Source organism: Portunus trituberculatus, chromosome 41 (genome assembly GCF_017591435.1).
Source record: "Portunus trituberculatus isolate SZX2019 chromosome 41, ASM1759143v1, whole genome shotgun sequence".
NCBI classification, from domain to species: Eukaryota; Metazoa; Arthropoda; class Malacostraca; order Decapoda; family Portunidae; genus Portunus; species Portunus trituberculatus.
In genome coordinates, this window is record NC_059295.1 from 29,455,728 (window position 1) to 29,475,196 (window position 19,469).

Here is a 19,469-nt window from a genome sequence, read left to right on the forward strand (position 1 = left end):
TTTCATTTTGTGTAAAGAAAATTTATTATCTTGAATTTGAAAAGAGTGAGAAGTCATTGATTAATCAGAATGTATTTTCCTTTTCTATTTCATTCAATGCTCATGACCAAAATAAACTCATTATCTAGCTAATTAGGTGACTTTCTGGTCATTGTCCATTTCGAGGGAATTACCTTTACTCACTCGGAATAACGCATTAATTAATTTTACGGCATTGATTGGCAATCCATGATACCGGCAGAGACGTTGGTGAAAAGAAAATGAACACGCTACATGCTGAGCTTAAAAAAAATCCATATTAAGGTAACTAGACCAAAGGTACTGTGGGAACAAGACACCTGTAATGAGGGAACGTTGGCTATTCCTATGTTTGTCCCATGCTGCACAGGAGAGACCGAAGGGAGGAGTGTAAACAGTAGGCCGCGAGATACCTGATGAATAGATCATTTGATGGCACCCTCAATATGGTTGTTTGTCTTGAGGTGCAACGTAGTTCAGGAGAGTGGAAGGGACGGGAGACTGGCGGTGTGTTCTGCAGTGGAGACAGGGTGATTGCTTGATCATTCCCGATGACATGGACTCTGTCACCGTAATTTTGCACGCGGGCATGGTGACACAGCTGCTTGGTGATGTCCTTGCCCTCAGGCCAGTATACGTAGTATTTCTGGTGGAGTCTTCAATTTTGTCAATTTTGTCAAATTCAATGTCTTCAATTCTGTCATGCTCTTTGATCCATTAGCTCAGAAACTTAACAAATCGTCTTTTTTTTATGTAGTCTTACTGTACATTCTGCTGTTGTGTTCTGACCGCCTGTCAAGGCGCTCCTCTGGCTGGCCGTCCACCTCCACCACTTGCTTTATCACTACAACTTCACGGACTCTGCCAATGATTTTTCTTTGCTGAAATAATTATGTTTGCATAGCTTTCATTTCCTCAGTGCAACATCACGTACCTTGACTGTATGAATAGTAGTCCTTGGACGTTATGATGCCAATTGCGTTATTTCGTCGAGCATCAATTCCAGAAGGTGAATAAGTTATGTAATTGTTCCGTGAACCCGAACTTTTGTACTGCATGCAATAATTTAATGATAACTTGTTTTTAATAAATTTGTATAAATTTAAACTTTATTCTGCTGATCGTCATCGTTTGGTGAAATAGAAATACGTTTTTTTCCTTTTTCCAATATAAAAAAATATGTTGTCTTTGAGGACGAGAAAGACGAGAGAGAACATGTTTGTGTATGTGTGTGTGTGTGTGTGTGTGTGTGTGTGTGTGTGTGTGTGTGTGTGTGTGTGTGTGTGTGTGTGTGTGTGTGTGTGTGTGTGTGTGTGTGTGAGTGTGTTTGTGTGTGTGTCTGCATGTGTGCATGTGCATATTGTGTGTGTGTGTGTGTGTGTGTGTGTGTGTGTGTGTGTGTGTGTGTGTGTGTGTGTGTGTGTGTGTGTGTGTGTGTGAGCTTGTGAGTGTGTTTGTGTTTTATTTTCCTCTTTTTGTAACGGAAAGCAGACAAGCAGTTAAGTCAGACTTTTTTCTGCTGCCTTTTTTGCCTAATGCATCGAGAGAGAGAGAGAGAGAGAGAGAGAGAGAGAGAGAGAGAGAGAGAGAGAGAGAGAGAAGGAAAAATGGAGTGACCGGAGGCTTGACGCTCAACACAGCCTCCAGGTGCTGAGTGCTGGCAGGGCAAGAGGAGATTCTGGAGAGCGAGTTAACTTCCACATGTTTATTTATGATATTATTAAACACACATGGAATTGCAACAACACAGAAAATATATTTAAATATTAGAATGTGGCTTTTGTTTTCTCTACGGTTTCTTAATTCATCCGTGAGTTTCAGCATTTGTTATATACTCGGATGTATTATGTGCTATTTAGCAACCTTATGATTCACCTTGTCGTTGTATCCCTGAACTCTTTATATGTAAAGAGCATAGTAAGATCACGATAGTAGTAGGGAAAAATAAAATACTAGGGAATCTACGTACATGTCTTTCACTAAACAAAATCCTTTCTTTATGACAAGATAAGAGTATTGAGCCATGTACCAACTTACACTGGCTTGAGATATATTGGCGTGGCTTTTATAAGGTCACAATTTTTCGGCTTACATCCCTATACTTCTATGAAGAGAGGCTACAGCGTGACAGGGGATACACGCCATTTTATCAAACGCGGTACGCAATTCATGTGTTCAAAGGAAATAAAAACGCAGTCTGTTAAAGATATTATCTTAACTTTAACATTTGTTCTATGCCTAAAGGAAACCTGCCAGAAATTTATGGAAGGAAAATATAAATAATAGCAACAACGTACAACGTGAAACTCGTCAATTCGAAACACAGTGAAAGAGGACTATTAAAAGAAAATACAAAAATTAAAAGAAACCAGATTAAGTCTGTAAATGTTCCGATAGTCCTTTGAAACAGTTTAAGTTATAGGAAGTAAGAAATGAGAAACAGGAAGAGAGGTCAGCAGGGCAAGTAAGAAGAACACACAGCGAGAGAGAGAGAGAGAGAGAGAGAGAGAGAGAGAGAGAGAGAGAGAGAGAGAGAGAGAGAGAGAGAGAGAGAGAGAGAATAATATTTGTCATATTTACGAATAATTTTATCTTCGTCGGTGTACTAAAACCTTATCATTGAATAGAAAGCATTCACAATAGTCATTGCTTCGCCTGACCACTCACTGAACGTTACAATTCATCAAGTTCATTAAAAGGGATTGTTTTGTGTAAATATCGGCGAATTCATTTATTCATAGTCAGCAAAATAACAAACACGGAAGGCTCGTTGGCTAAAAGTATAATTAAACTGATTGTTTGATATTAACAAAATTATTTGAAAACTACGGAAAATAATGTTTAGGTATATATTTGACCTTAACCTCGCCAGTGAGATTCACATTCGCGGAAAAGATAAAGAAATAATACCTTTTCATTGAGCATAAAACAATAAAAAAACGAGAAAGGAGAACATAGACTTCACCAGCTTGTAATAACTCTTTGTACTACCAGTCTTGCTTGTTAATCATTCATGTTTTTTACAGAATATAAATGGAAAAAATGAAACCTCTATACAATCATAGAATACTCAAACAGATTTGAAAAATAACTATCACAAGTGAGTAATAGTATGGCTTTCTATTTATGATCCTTATGAATTGTTCATATTTTCTTTGAGAAGAAAAGAGATAATATCTACTTCTATGATTATAGAACAATAAAACATCATTAAGTAATATTATTATTTTCTATTGTACTAATAACGCTTATTAGTCATCAATATTATTTTATGGAAAACAAGAACAAAATATACTTCCATATTTTAAAATTACTCAAGAAAGGTTAAAGAAAATAACTTATATAAATCACTTTTCTGATAATAATTTTTCATGTTGATATAATATCCATCAAGACCAGACAACAAAACGTGTACTATTAAGGACGAGCGCTGCTATGAGGCACACAGTGAGCGCTACACAGGTGCATTTGGTATTCACCACACAAACCAACTTCCCTCGGCGGTCCCAGCGACGCGCGTCCGCATGTAGAAACAGGGTAAATATTAGCTGCAATTCTGCTGGACTTTCTTTGTTCCATCAGTAACATGCGGCTGCCTTTGCTTCTACTCTCTCTCTCTCTCTCTCTCTCTCTCTCTCTGTCAGTAACGTACACAAGGCAATATAGCACTAACAAATGCGTGTCTCTTTGTCACGACGTCCAGCAGCTTTGACTCAGACTAGATCGATCAAGAGACAATTCACTCCATGCACCTCCAGCAAAGGATGCCTCGATATGGACTAAAGATTTCACTTCGGCATAGCAACAAACCATAAAGAAGTGAAGTAATAAGGAACATTGTTTTGTACCATTCTTATTGCTGTTCCTTGTCTCAGAAAATCCACTTAGCTCTGTTTTATCAGTCCTGCAGGGCAATGAAGAAATATATAGAAATGAAAGAATATAACTTACTTTTCTGATAAACTTAATCTGAACTCTTTGTGCAGTTTTTCTTCACTGATATATTTTTTTTCGAGGGTTGTACTCACTGCCTCTCTCTCTCTCTCTCTCTCTCTCTCTCTCTCTCTCTCTCTCTCTCTCTCTCTCTCTCTCTCTCTCTCTCTCTTTGCCTGAGAAGGTTTCAAGCTTGAGGATTGTGGTACCCTTTGGGTTCGTGTAGTTTTTTCCTCCTTTTCTCTTTCTTTCTTGTGTATCTGAGTATTTTCATTATTTTCTCTCTTAGTTGTCGCTCTCGTCTAATTGTTGAAAGACTTTGAATCCGTGACTTATCGTTTTGTTTGCTAAACTTTGTTCCTAGAGAGAGAGAGAGAGAGAGAGAGAGAGAGAGAGAGACTAAAGGTGAGGGGGGGTGCAAAGTACAAACGAAACTCCGGAGTTTGGAAGTGCCACTTGTAATCGCTGGTGTCTGCCAGTAGATGGTACTCGTGTAGAAATTTGAGGTAAAGTTGCCATAGTGTTTGACATAAAACAATATTATTTCACTGACTAGTGTTTGGTTGTGAGTTCCTTTGTCACTAAAACACTCTGCTGTTATTTTTACTTAATAAGATAAGCAGCATTGCAACGAATGCAGCGAGAATCTAACTAAAATTTTAATTGGAATTGAGAAAGATTAAGAATTCAGTTTATTTGTGTACGCAGAAGACATGAATGTTATTTCACTATGCGAGAGACCTTGGGAGGCAGAATGAGTGTAGACTGTGGACTTCGAGGTAAACGTTAAGTCTACTACAGAGCAACGTTTAAAAATAGATAATGAACTAAATGTAGACTAATGTGCAATAATAGGCTACAGAGCAAGACTAATGCAGACTAATATTGTATAGCAAAATTTCATGACTGAGTGTGGACTAATGTATGGCAATAAGTCTTAGACGGAGCGTGGACTAATGTACGGCAATAGCTCGTGGCTCTAGTTGAGGTAGCCTTGACGGAGTACACCAATAGCGGGTGTAATGCGGCGTATCAGGTATCCAACACAGCAGACCGATGAGACACATTAGTTGTGTAACAGAGGCTTAGTTAGACTGTATGGCAGGGAGGGGGAGAAGTTAGTGGTGTTAGTGGTGGGAGAACTAATAGAGAAACGGACAACAGAAATGTTTGAATGCTGACCAAAGGTACAGAGAGAGAGAGAGAGAGAGAGAGAGAGAGAGAGAGAGAGAGAGAGGGAGAGGGGGGGGGTGGGAATTATTAAGTTTTCTTGTGTTTGAGGAAAGTATTAGAACCTTAGACGGACACGATTGTTATCATACGGACAAAGTCTTCAGCAATATTGCTTTTCAAATAACAGTTAGTAGTAAAGAAAATTCATCAAACAAGTCTAGCCGTCCTAATTAAAAACTAAGAACATTACGAGTATCAGTTAACAGTGAAGTAGATTCATCAATTAAGTCTAGTTGCCCTAACAGTGAAGCAACAAGCACGTTTTACAACATGATAAAAGTCTTCAAAGTATACTGTGTACTGTGTACTGTGGGAACGTAAGCAAAATTCTCAGGATCAGTAAATAAGATAGAAAAATAAATAACGGGTTCAAGCTTGAAATATTTAGGTTCAAGGGAAATAGAGGATGGAATTGGTTCTCAAATAGATCGGAAGATGAATGGCATTAGGGAGATTTAAAAGAAGATTAAAAAAAAAAGCAATGGATTGGAACGATAGGTGGGTATGTTTCACACAGGGACTGCCAACTATAGGCAGATGACATTTTGCAGCTTCCACTTTTTTCTCAAGTATTTTTTTCTTTTTACTCAATGACTTCAATAGCTTTCATTTCCGTAACTATTTTACCAGCTGCGACCTCGTTTATATTTTGCTGTACATAGGAGCAAAACATTTGCAAGTTACCATTCTTGTCGCGACAAAATGTTCAAGAGTAAGTCCTTGAGATGGATTGGAAAGCTGCTTTGGTATTCAAAGATCAGATGTAAGTAATAGATAAATAGCGTACAGCGATATCATGTCTGTGATATTTATTGGTCAGAAAATCCTGACAGTAAAAAAAGTTTAGGATGATATCTTCTTATATAGAAAATCTTTTTATCCAATCTTTTGTATAGAAAGGGAAACTTGGGTAACCAATAGCTTCTGCTCGAGAATTGCCAGAGAAAAACAGTAATAAAGAAGAATAGTGTAGTGTGTAAATGGGCAGGAAATTTTTTATTCATATATAAGAGTAGCATTGACTATGGCTATAAGTAGGTAAAAAATAATCTCACTATTGTGTCAGTCTGTAAAAGAGATGATCATAAGGACTACCTGTAACTTGTTGCAACACAATACCGTCACCAGGTAGAGAAGGAGTTAATCTATTAACATTGTGAGCGCACTTTTTTTTTGTGCAAGGCTGATAACTTGGGCACCAGTTAGCCAGCACATCCTACATCAAAGCACAAATTGTAAAGTCTCACAGCAGGAAAGGAGTCGGTAAACAATAAATTCAGTTTACATGCAAGACACCTCGCATGGATGATGTTCTTTTCTGCCTCATCATTTTTTCAGAGGCATTTATTTCAGTAAAGCTTTCAAACTTTTCCCGACCAGGAAAATAATGGAAATGTTTATTTCATTAAGTGATGCAAGGCTCAGCGAGAAAGTGTTGTGTGATTTTGATTTCTGCTATCGCTGAGGGAAGAAGTAGTTTACATGCTTGACTTTTCTTTATTCGTGTGGTTGGTGAATAACATAAGATGCCTTTATGTGATAACATTTTACCTACTACATATTTTGTTTATTGTCAGAGGAAAAGGTATGATAAGTGAAGGTTATTTTGTGGGCGTGTGTTCGGAGAATAACTAGGTTTTGACATTTTACGTAATACAATATTTGTGTCAATCATTAAGGAAGTTTTCTATTTATATTCACTCTTATTCTAGGATGTATATAAATAGTTAATGCAGCGTATCATTTCCTTGAGAACTTCGTGTGAGCAGTTTAGTGAAAATCCTCAAGTATTTCAATACATTTATACATTTACATATATTCTAGCCATTGGAAAATACATAGGTGATATATTTTTTAAGACCTTTATACTACAGCATTGTGAAAGTCCCTAACTATATCTATAATTCGATATGTTCATAGGTATTTTGGTGTCACTATAAACACAGCCACCTGAAAAACAGACGATGTGATGTGACATGACATGGCACCTCTGAAAAAAAAAATGGGAGGTGGAATTAAGCAGGCGATAGTGTGTGTGTGTGTGTGTGTGTGTGTGTGTGTGTGTGTGTGATTCACTGTTTGATCTGCTGCAGTCTCTGACGAGACAGCCAGACGTTACCCTACGGAACGAGCTCAGAGCTCATTGTTTCCGATCTTCGGATAGGCCTGAGACCAGACACACACCACACACCGGGACAACAAGGTCACAACTCCTCGATTTACATCCCGTACCTACTCACTGCTAGGTGAACAGGGGCTACACGTGAAAGGAGACACACCCAAATATTTCCACCCGGCCGGGGAATCGAACCCCGGTCATCTGGCTTGTGAAGCCAGCGCTCTAACCACTGAGTTACCGGGCCGTGTGTGTGTGTGTGTGTGTGTGTGTGTGTGTGTGTGTGTGTGTGTGTGTCTGCGAGTGTGTGTGTGTCGCGAATTCAAACATGAAGTGAAGGAGGCGAGCATCTCACAGCGCCAGGAAACAAAGTGACGCTCAACACCATGCAAGCCCAACTAAGATGTCAAACAAAACACATCAGGCAACCCCCCCCACACAAAACAACAACAACAACAAGGACAACCAGTTCGTGAATAACTCCATAAATATACCGACAAAATGACGCAGTGATATTCAGGCATCTCACACTGATGACAGTAATAAGAAGAATGAGAAAAAACAAGTAAGCCGCCTTGAAAAACATGGTTATGAAATATTTATAAACGCAGATTGTCATATTAAGACCATGAAGTCGTGCAACGGCCTTCCCTCACGAGACAAGGATTAATATTGGGCTAAAAATAAGGCGTGTCCAGAAGACTTGGTGGCCTCAGAAGCTAGAGCCGGTGACACAGGACACAGAGAGACATCTTTTGTCCCTGGTCTATTAGTAAGGCAGGGTTTCCAAAATACAGGAAAGCAGAGTAGTAAAATCTTAGAATCAATGTCTTTCTTTCTGATAGCAAAGATTAAATGTTTGTCTTCATGTCTTTGCTTTCCCTGTGTTACAAAAAGTAGATATAGGAGCGTCTAGTTGCATGCAGGGAATATATATGACAGGATTAAAGTGTGACAAAAAAATATAATAATAAAAATAAATAAATAGATAAAAATATAAATGAAATAAATAAATAAATAAGAATAAGTAAATGAATAAAAACCAATAAAAACATATTAAGGAAAATAAACAACAGTGTATATATATATATAAAAAAAAAAAACAAATATTAAAGAAAGTACAAAAAATAAATAAATAAATAGATAATTAGATACCCATGCTAGGATGATGGCCAAGAAAAAAATAGTGATAAGATCTTAAAAGATAATTTGATTCTTTTTGCCAATAACAAAGACTGAATGTTTATCGCCATCGTCCTGTTGTCCCCATGTATTGCAAAAGTTTCACATAGGAAGGTATAAGAGTGATGCAGAGTATTTGAAACATAGAAACAGATGATTTACTTTCTCATAGCGATGGCAAAATATGAATGTTGAGAGAGAGAGAGAGAGAGAGAGAGAGAGAGAGAGAGAGAGAGAGAGAGAGAGAGAGAGAGAGAGAGAGAGAGAGAGAGAGAGAGAGAAGAAAGGAAGAAGAAAAAGAATCTGAAGGTCACAGTAATTAATTAAAGAGAAACGAGTCTAGTTTTTTTTAATTATTGGTGTGAGATGAACACAAGTACAGTACTCACACATCTCCCATTATTTTTTCCTCCTCTCAGATTGCGTCTCTATCCATCGAGGCTCCTCCAGTACAGCAGGAACATTAAACATATTTACCTGTTCTCGGTATCATCTGTTATATGTTGAACAGGGTCTTATTGTAATTAAGTGACTCACAACAGCAGTTTTACAGATATCTATGAAAAGTCACTACAATTACCATTATTACTACCTGCTTTACCTTCTTATCATACCACACTTCAGGTTCCCCTTCAAATGAACTTGAGAGAAAAACTTAAGAACATCTCTGTTTATAACTCATACCAACCCAGTGAGGTAAAGGAAAGGGAAGAAAACGAACAGTTGATAGTGGAAGAAGAGTCAGCGACTGCTGGTAAAATAGGATGATTTTATGACAAGAAATGAATAAAAGGTTAAGGGATGGGGAAGGGCTGGTATGAACATTTTTTTTATGTAATAGGGAAAACTGGGCAAGGCCAACAAAAAGAGAAAACAATAGGGCCCACTTAGTTGCCAGTCTCCGTGCAAGTATATGTAAAGTGAAAATTAATCTAAGGAAATTATTAAGTTTATAAAAAAAATGTGTAGCTACACAAGACAGCTTCTGAAAGTAATTGGTTCTAAAAAAGTAGCAATAACAACAAGAAAAGCAAGGAAAATGACAACAATAATAACAACAACAGCAACAACAACAGTAACAACAACAACAACAACAACAACAACAACAACAACAACAACAACAACAACAACAATAACAACAATTATAATAGCGAGAAAAAAAAGAAAGAAGAGAAAGAAGAAAGGAAAACAAAAGAAGAAGAGAGGAAAGGTGATAAAACATTAATGAAAAAAAACATTCAATACATGAAAAAAACCCCATCAGATACTGATATTATATTCTAATGTAACGTGAGCGCACACACACACACACACACACACACACACTGTCACTGTTTAAGGTTGAAGCGGTTCTGGTCTCTGAAACTTTTGTGAATTCTTGACTGAAGCATTGAGACTTGCAGCTTCCCGAGGCTGGCATTGCTTGGAGGGGGTGGGAGGACAGGGGAACTAGAAGTGAGGTCTCGGGTGGTGCACATTTTTATTCCTTCGTCAGTCAGTTCATCGAGCAAGTTGTTTCAGTGTGTCTATGATTTTGTTTACTTTGCTTTGTCTATTTGTGTGTGTGTTTAGTGGTCATCTCTCTCTCTCTCTCTCTCTCTCTCTCTCTCTCTCTCTCTCTCTCTCTCTCTCTGTTTTATTTCCCAGCGAATGTATCTGCTCTCCTTTATAAGATGTAGTGCAATGTTTAGCTATATACATATTACACGGACTAAAATAATTAAGGAAGTAAGAACAGAGCAGACAGGAAGAGGGAGAGGAATACTCGGGGTCAAGAGAGAAAGAGGAAGCAGGGGGCGGGTAGCAAAGGGCAAAGACAGTTAGGTTGGGGAACAGATGGGCGTTGTGTTGGGGAGTTAGGGGGGGAAACCAAGGGGGAGGGGAGTGTAGGACATGAAGACTGCATTATTCACTCGTGCACTAAGTCTTTCATTATTCAAGAGATACTTCGTGTGTCCAGGGGTGTAGAACTGGAGGGAGGCAGCATGGGAAAGAGGAAAACAGAGAGAGGGAAGAGAAAAAGAAGAGAGAGAGAGAGAGAGAGAGAGAGAGAGAGAGAGAGAGAGAGAGGGAAGTTGGTCCTGAACGTAAGTTAATTTCCTGCCTTGCATTGAAACACACGAGAGAAAATTGCACGGTTCACTTTGTTTATATGTTTTTTCTTGGTGGATCAATTACGTTGTTATCCATTCTGCATTAGCTCTCTCTCTCTCTCTCTCTCTCTCTCTCTCTCTCTCTCTCTCTCTCTCTCTCTCTCTCTCTCTCTCTCTCTCTCTCTCTCTCTCTCTCTCTCTCTCTCTCTCTCTCTCTCTCTCTCTCTCTCTCTCTCTCTCTCTCTCTCTCTCTCTCTCTCTCTCTCTCTCTCTCTCTCTCTCTCTCATATTATGTCTTGAGTGTGTGTGTGTGTGTGTGTGTGTGTGTGTGTGTGTGTGTGTGTGTGTGTGTGTGTGTGTGTGTGTGTGTGTGTGTGCGTGCGTCCACGTGTGTCTTTTTCACTCCCGTGTTGTTACATGAGCATTTCCCGTCTGCCCTTGTGAAATAATGTCGACACTAACACCATCTTCATGTATAAGGCGCGTGTCAAGAGGTCGCGGAAGTGCTGGTGGTGGTAGTGGTGGTGGTATAACCAGTGGTGGTAGTGGTGGTGGTGGTAATATTAGTGGTAGTGATGGTAATTACGTCTATATTCTGAAACACTTCTGTGCCACACCCTGCTGCTCTCCACAGGCTCTTGTTGAAGTCACATGGGTTCTGAAGTGGTTTTGTGGATAAAATTGCAGAGTGAAAACATTTCTACATTATTAACAGGAGAAACACTCTTGGGAGCTCAGCTAGTCATCACTAAGGCCTTTCAATATTGTCGTTGTGAGAGAGCACAGCGTTTGAAAATATAACGACGTATATAGAATACATGTGATATGACTATATTGCTTTGTCACATCTTTACTTGATTTATTTAACTTCACTTACATATTTTCTATATATCAAATGGAGAGAATGATGCTGGAAATGGATAGGGAGTAAGATCTAAGGTACGGTTTCTGGTCACAGTGAAAGAAATGTTTGTGATAGATATAACTGACAGAGTAAAAGACGCGCTGGTAAACGGGATATGAATTACAGACTTTATCATATGCTGTTTGCTTATGGCTCGAATCAGTCTTTTGGGGGTAAGAGGCAAATAGAGACATAGCTTGGGAATATTCTGGTCTATTCTTGAACAGTTGTATCCCCTTTTTTTTTTTTTTTGTTAGAGAGCTTCCCCTCCCCCCTCAACCATTACCTTTAACTAATGAGTGAAAAGCATTATAGTGTAAAATATTTCGTTGCGTTACAGTATCATTTGCTTCTCTGGGATAATTGTTCACCTTGAAAGCATTATGAAAGAGAGATAGATAAAGAGATAGATAGATAGATAGATAGATAGATAGAGAGAGAGAGAGAGAGAGAGAGAGAGAGAGAGAGAGAGAGAGAGAGAGAGAGAGAGAGAGAGAGAGAGAGAGAGAGAGAGAGAGAGAGAGAGAGAGAGAGAGATTCTTTAACCCTTTGAGGTTTCATAAAGACTTCACTTCGAGAGCCAAATCAGTTCTTCCCAAGTGTTTTTTTCTTAAATTTTTGATGAGAAGCCCTTATTAAACTATTACTAGAATCCTGCAAGGGAACTAGAAACTTTTTTTTCTTTTTTTTTGTTATTCATGGCCACCTTCCCCTCTTAAATAAAAAAAAAAAATACTTGGATCTCCTCCCTCCTCCACACACATATAAAAGAACTTACAAAACCTTATTAAAAGTGATCGAAATGAAACTATCAAAGAGTGTGAGAACAAGGAATATACCGCACACTTGAGTGCACGAACAATATGTATGTTTACCAATCTATTTCCTGCTATTGTCCGATGCTTCTCCCCTGTACAACTGGTGTTGACTTAATGCATTATAATAGGAAGGGAAGAAAAACATTTAATCAACCCTCTCACTTGTGCTTTTAGTGCTAGTATGGGAGGAGTATAATCAGTTGTGGTCCTAATCCCATCCTCTGGTCTGCCTTTACCTAGCTGAAGTCGATCAATGCAGTCAGTAAGATCTATTCCTGTTGTCGATGACCATGACCGTAATCCAGAGAGAGAGAGAGAGAGAGAGAGAGAGAGAGAGAGAGAGAGAGAGTGTGTATGTGTGTGTGTGTGTGTGTGTGTGTGTGTGTGTGTGTGTGTGTGTGTGTGTGTGTGTGTGTGTGTGTGTGTGTGTGTGTGTGTGTGTGTGTGTGTGTGTGTGTTTGCAGACAGACAGCTAGTCAGTCAAACAGACCAACAGACAGATAAACAGACAAACAGGAAAGATAAGAAGAGATTGAGTTAGAGCGGAAGAGAGAGAGAGAGAGAGAGAGAGAGAGAGAGAGAGAGAGAGAGAGAGAGAGAGAGAGAGAGAGAGATTCCTAAAATTCGTCCATTTTCAATCCGCCGTGAATTCCTATTTGCAATCGTTCCTAAAACTTGTAAATTAGATTCCCTCCTCCATTCTCGCCGGGCAGAAAGAGGCAAACAAGGGCACACAAACACACCCTCCCATTTCCCACAACAACGGTTCCCCTCAGACCCTTTATCCCGCCGTCGATCCTCCCGAAAATACATAGGTTAAAATGAGTATATGTTTGTCTCGCTCGAGTCTTGTGTATATTTTGTAGCTGATTGGTTTGTGTTTTTCTTTCTTTGCTTCACTTTTTTCCTGGTTACTCGTTTTGTCATTTTTCTTCATTAATGCTCAGTTCCCTGTTCTCTTTTATCCGCGTGTGTGTGTGTGTGTGTGTGTGTGTGTGTGTGTGTGTGTGTGTTTATTGGTTTCAATCTCGTGATGTTTCGTTAATAGTTGTTCTTTCAATGGTATGCTTTATTCTTTTTCTCCTTGCTCTCATATTCTCTCTCTCTCTCTCTCTCTCTCTCTCTCTCTCTCTCTCTCTCTCTCTCTCTCTCCTTCCTTCTGTCTCAACACCTGTAACTTACACTTGTCCCTTCTGGAACTTTATATGTCTTTCTCCTCCTCTTTCTCCTCCTTTTCTGCTTCCTCCTCCTGCTCCTCCTCCTCCTCCTCCTCCTCCTCCTCCTCCTCCTCCTCCTCCTCCTCCTCCTCCTCCTCCTCCTCCTCTTCCTCCTCCTCCTCCTCCTCCTCCTCCTCCTCCTCCTCCTCCTCCTCCTTTTCTTCTTCCTTCTCTCTCTCCTCCTACTCCTCCTCTTCCTCCTCCTTTTCTTCCTCCTGATCCTCCTCCTGATCCTTTTTTGTTCAGAAATGATGGTTAAACACAAAAGCATGATGACTTCCTTATAATCGTTTAGAGAAGATGAAAACAATAAAAAAACAGCTTTGTTTTTTTCTCATAGTTTTCCTTTCAGAAAACGTATATAAGCCAGCGAGATGGTTAATGCTTGCTTGGAGTTCGTGAGGTAACGTGCGTGATGAGTCTTCGCTACACAGGATTCCTCCCTCCTAGAGCCGTGGGAGATCAAACGCAACCATGAAGAGTAATGGAAATAGGCCCTGCGATTTATTGTTTTTTATTAATTTTTTCATTATCCATACCAGTCCCCGCTAACATTAGCCAGGCGAGGGGGGGTGTAGTCATGCCCCCTAAGAACATTTACGGTATAAATAAATGCCAACGTCATACACCGAGGAATGATTTGCATGTGTTTATACGTATCTCGTGTTTGCTTGCCAGACCACATGTTGGCTTTCCTTCGCGGCACCAAAATACTTGCCGAGGGAAATTTGCTCTTGGTTTGTTGAATGAAGAGCAGGCTAGTAGTGGTGGAGAGGGAAGCGTGTGTGGGATGGGTCGTTGGTGGATGGGGTTAGGTGACGGGTAAGAGGGAAATATGAGGATGGAGATAAATGATAAAATTCCAGTGAAATAGATGAAGGAAATTAAGGAAGGGAGTCTGTGAGTATATGGGATATAGGCAAGGATATAGATTTTATACGACATACGTACCTACTATTCTCAAATATGTTTTCTTTCTTGCGTTTGCTTTGGAGGAGGAGGAGGAGGAGGAAGAGGAGGAGGAGGAGGGATGGAGAAAGAGGAAGAGGAGGAGGAAAGGCAGCAAACCTCGTAAGCCACTACAGTTTTCGGGAAGGAAGCAGGAAGGTGGGCAGGAACTTCATTCTTATGGCGGTGAGTAAGGAAACGAAGAGAATGTAATTGCCCACTGTGGTATAAAAATGCTCTGGCTGAGGATGCGAGCGTGAGTGTGGCAGTGCTTAGTGGCGTCTGCGGCTAGCTAACTTGCACGGCTGGGTGGGGCGAGAGAGAGAGAGAGAGAGAGAGAGAGAGAGAGAGAGAGAGAGAGAGAGAGAGAGAGAGTGTGTGTGTGTGTGTGTGTGTGTTAGAGTGTGGGGGTGGGAGGATTGGAGTCTTCTTCAGAGCACTCAAGGACTGGCCGAGTTTGGTGCTTCACTGCATTACTTTCTGGAGTTTTAAGAAGCATTAATGCACTTCTCTCCCTTCATTATCCGCCGTTAATATACTGCCACACATCGTTACGTGTCGGTGGTCTGTGTTGCAGACATTATACTTGAATACATATGTCGTGTTTGGAATGCACATTTGCAAATACTGGTCGCTTTGCTGCTTTTTGTGAGGCACTTCTACTGCACTTATATTTATTCATTTTCTTTTCTGCTTACTGCTATATGCTGAGCGGGGTAGTGGCAGACATTAATTTGGTAATACGCTATCTATTTAGTAAGCAATTTAGTTTGCAATATTTCCCTTAATCGTTGACGAATGTTTAAACACTTGCTTTGTATTGCATTCCTTTGGTTATGTAGCGTAGAATAGAAACTAAACTATAGATATATTCATGTTTTTCTAAGTGTCCATGTAAACAATGGGTGGCAAGTGTAACAAATATTTGTTTGGGTTGTAACTATTTTTTCCATAAACACTTATGGCTTTTTAAAAATCTATTTTAGAAATATAGTCTCATTTTTGTAGTATTGAAAATTGCATGAATTCCTATTTTCTCGATGTGTCCAAGAAAACATTTAATGCTCTTAATACTTACAAAGAATAATTACAGGAGTAAAGAAGTAAAAATCCACCGCAACTGAGGCTTTAGTGTGTCACTGACCGTGTGTCGCCTTTGAAGTGTACCTTGATCACCAATCTGACTCCTTCCCTTTACTCATTACCCTCCCCATTCCAGTACGCGCACATCCACCTCTCCTAATGTATTCCGTACCGTACGAAGTAGACTTAGTTTGAAGGTTAGTCTTAAGACTGTCGGACATTTAATTAAGAGCAAATACATATATGCGAGTTCAGGTCCTTCGGGAGGCAGGTCTATTAAGGCTGGGTCCAGGCCGCTGCTTTTGACAGAACCCGAGTGCCAACACAAAGGTCTCAATGGAGCCACACTTACTGAGATGTGAAAGTAGTGACGTATCTATTGGAAATCCTGTCGCGTACTCCAGGGCGCCAGATGGGTACGCGGTTCCCAGCCCGAGGAAGACTTCTGATCTTGATGAAATCTCTCCGTAATGAGGAAAGGATATGTAATTACTGTCTCTGTGAACATTAACTGAAGGCAAGGTACTGATTCCCTTTTCCCTTGCCTTGTAGGTCCGCTGACGGAGGTGCGCTCCCTGGAGGGTCAACGGGTGATGCTGCCCTGCGAGGTGGCTCCACCCATTCCCGGGGACGACATCATCCTGGTCTTGTTCTACAGGGGTGCGCTGGGTACACCCATATACAGGTGAGTTTCCCAGTATGGTATAAAGTGTAACCTGTATGTGGCTGCACATAAATGTTACACCTTTATGTGCACACCTTTATGTACACAAAGGTCCCCAGAGTCAAAAGTGGTTTACATATTGGGTTACATAATCATGTTGTACGGAGTTGCCTGATATAATGACCGGAAGACCATCAACAAATTTTATGGGATTACAATACACAGACTTATCGTTCCTATACATTCTCAGTTTGTATGGAAGGTGCTTCATACCATGTGCTGGAGGCTGATTGATTTTATAGATTACGATTTTTATGTGATTATGCAATGTTCACGTATCACTTATTCACTTATGTTGTAGGAAATTCCTTTAATATCCCTTTCAGGAGAGTGGCATGTGGTACAGTGTGACCTTTCTCTGATTACATAATCTATAATCATTTATTAGATTACCTTTTGATATTTTAAAGAATGACTTACGTAACATCACGCTCGAGAGAATATCATGCTACTACCTTTGGTGCAGCGGAGCCATGAATGAAAATAATCAATGGACTAATCATGGAAGCGGGTCAAGGCTCTGGTGTGGCAGAGAAGGTATTAACATGCTAATGGCACAGACAAAGCAGGTTAATCGGTCATGTATAATTTGCTTATGAGAAAGTCACGCTCTATGTATACATATTCATCACGATATTGCGGCTTTACTACGCGTCTCTTATTTCTTTGTTTGACTTATTTATTTATTTTGCTCACCATTCCTCAAACAAACTTCATCTTAACTTCAATCAGCTTGTCATCCATTATGCTCCATGACTTGGCCTAAGTCTGCCAGGGTCTTCACCACACCATAACCTTTCAGGAGGATTTCAAGATGGCGCTTCTGCCTTCTACTGTTACCCTTACCCTGAGTCACACAGCGCACCACACCTTGAACACTCGCTCCTCACCTGATGACGGCTGCATGTATCTTTACTCCATGAAGTGCAATATTTTATATTTTAGAGAGAGAGAGAGAGAGAGAGAGAGAGAGAGAGAGAGAGAGAGAGAGAGAGAGAGAGAGAGAGAGAGAGAGAGAGAGAGAGAGAGAGAGAGAGAGAGAGAGAGAGAGAGAGAGAGAGAGAGAGAGAGAGAGAGAGAGAGAGAGAGAGAGAGAGAGAGAGAGAGAGAGAGAGAGAGAGAGAGAGAGAGAGAGAGAGAGAGAGAGAGAGAGAGAGAGAGATAGATAGATAGATAGAGATAGATAGAGAGAGAGAGAGAGAGAGAGAGAGAGAGAGAGAGAGAGAGAGAGAGAGAGAGAGAGAGAGAGAGAGAGAGAGAGAGAGAGAGAGAGAGAGAGAGAGAGAGAGAGAGAGAGAGAGAGAGAGAGAGAGAGAGAGAGAGAGAGAGAGAGAGAGAGAGAGAGATAGAGAGAGAGAGATAGAGAGAGATAGATAGAGAGAGAGAGAGAGAGAGAGAGAGAGAGAGAGAGAGAGAGAGAGAGAGAGAGAGAGAGAGAGAGAGAGAGAGAGAGAGAGAGAGAGAGAGAGAGAGAGAGAGAGAGAGAGAGAGAGAGAGAGAGAGAGAGAGAGAGAGAGAGAGAGAGAGAGAGAGAGAGAGAGAGAGACTCCATCTTGCCTGCTTCCTTCTCTCCATCCCTCACAGTATACTAAGACACATCTGTTACCTGCCTTTTACCTGAGGTTTGAGAGCAGGTGTGAGAGTCTTAGGGACGCTGAGACTTTGGCGGATGGACATAAAGCCTTGTGCTGGAAGATGGTGTGACGTAAACAAGTTGATGGTGGTGGTGGTGGTGGTGATGGTGCACGATGGTGATGATGGTGGTGGCAGTAGTGGCAGAGGTGTTGTTGGTAGTTGCAGTAGTGGTGGTGATGGTGGTGGTGATATGCGTCCTATTAACTTTCTAGAGTATGCACAAATACACACACACAAACACACACACACACACACACACACACACACACACACACACACACACACACACACACACACACACACACACACACACACACACACACACACACACACACACACACACACACACACACACACACACACACACACACACACACACACACACACACACACACACACACACACACACACACACAAGCATAGATTTAAGATGCTAATAATATTTTAGGAATGAGGGAAAAATTCGTGAAAACGTCACATTTTCATATCTGTCGAGAATATGAAGTAATCCTCTTAAAACAGCTTCATTTTTAACTCTCTCTCTCTCTCTCTCTCTCTCTCTCTCTCTCTCTCTCTCTCTCTCTCTCTCTCTCTCTCTCTCTCTCTCTCTCTCTCTCTCTCTCTCTCTCTCTCTCTCTCTCTCTCTCTAACACCTCACCTACTCTTGATATCAATTATTATTATTACCATTATTATTTTGGCAGGGAAGATAACTGGCTTCTGTAAACTTAGGTAGCGTGCGGTAGTCATCAATAATTGTTAGTCTAATTGACGTCTGGAATGTAATAACCCTCCCTTGACATACTATACACCTTCTTGATCCTTCCTTATCTTTTCCCCCTTACGTTACATCGACCATTATTCTTGCTACTTTTCCTCGAACGCCTCTAAGTTTACATTTTAAAACTTTCGCTCCAAGTTTAGGTCCATAAGTTTGAGTGGGTAAAGTGTATCGATTATGCACGTACCACCATCTTCTTCAGTATCCCAGCACAGTACAGGCGGGGTAAATTTACTTCATATGTACTGTCTCTGGCTTAGTGCTAGTCCTACTCTTGCAGTATTCATTCACAGGTCTGTTGTGTTTGTTACTATGCTCTCGTAAAGTTTTTTTTTTTTTGTGTACTTTTCATCACTTTTATTCATTACAATACTTTAGATTTTATTATTGTAAGTCTTAATGGTGTCTATGTGTGTGTGTGTGTGTGTGTGTGTGTGTGTGTGTGTGTGTGTGTGTGTGTGTGTGTGAGAGAGAGAGAGAGAGAGAGAGAGAGAGAGAGAGAGAGAGAGAGAGAGAGAGAGAGAGAGAGAGAGAGAGAGGTGGAGGAGAAAAAGCTAAGAGAATTTCCGTGTTTTTTTTTCATTCGTAATTTCACGTTATTGCTGATGTTATTGAAACTGTGTCTATTACTGTTTACTTTTCTCTATCAGTATTTCTGCTTCAGTGACCACCACCACTGCTATTATTGAAGCAGCAGCAGCAGCAGTAGTAGCACCAACAACAAAAACAACAACAGCAACAACAACAATAAAAAAACAACAGTACGAACAACAAAAACATCAAC

General features: G+C 40.2%; 1 protein-coding gene across 1 annotated transcript in view; it reads left to right on the forward strand.

Annotated features, from left to right (window-relative positions):
- Window positions 1–19,469, forward strand: part of LOC123516822 (nephrin-like) — a 184,385-nt gene that overhangs the window by 93,772 nt on the left and 71,144 nt on the right. The window contains 1 exon segment of the mRNA XM_045276530.1: window positions 16,098–16,230. Coding sequence (XP_045132465.1) covers window positions 16,098–16,230 — 133 coding nt within the window.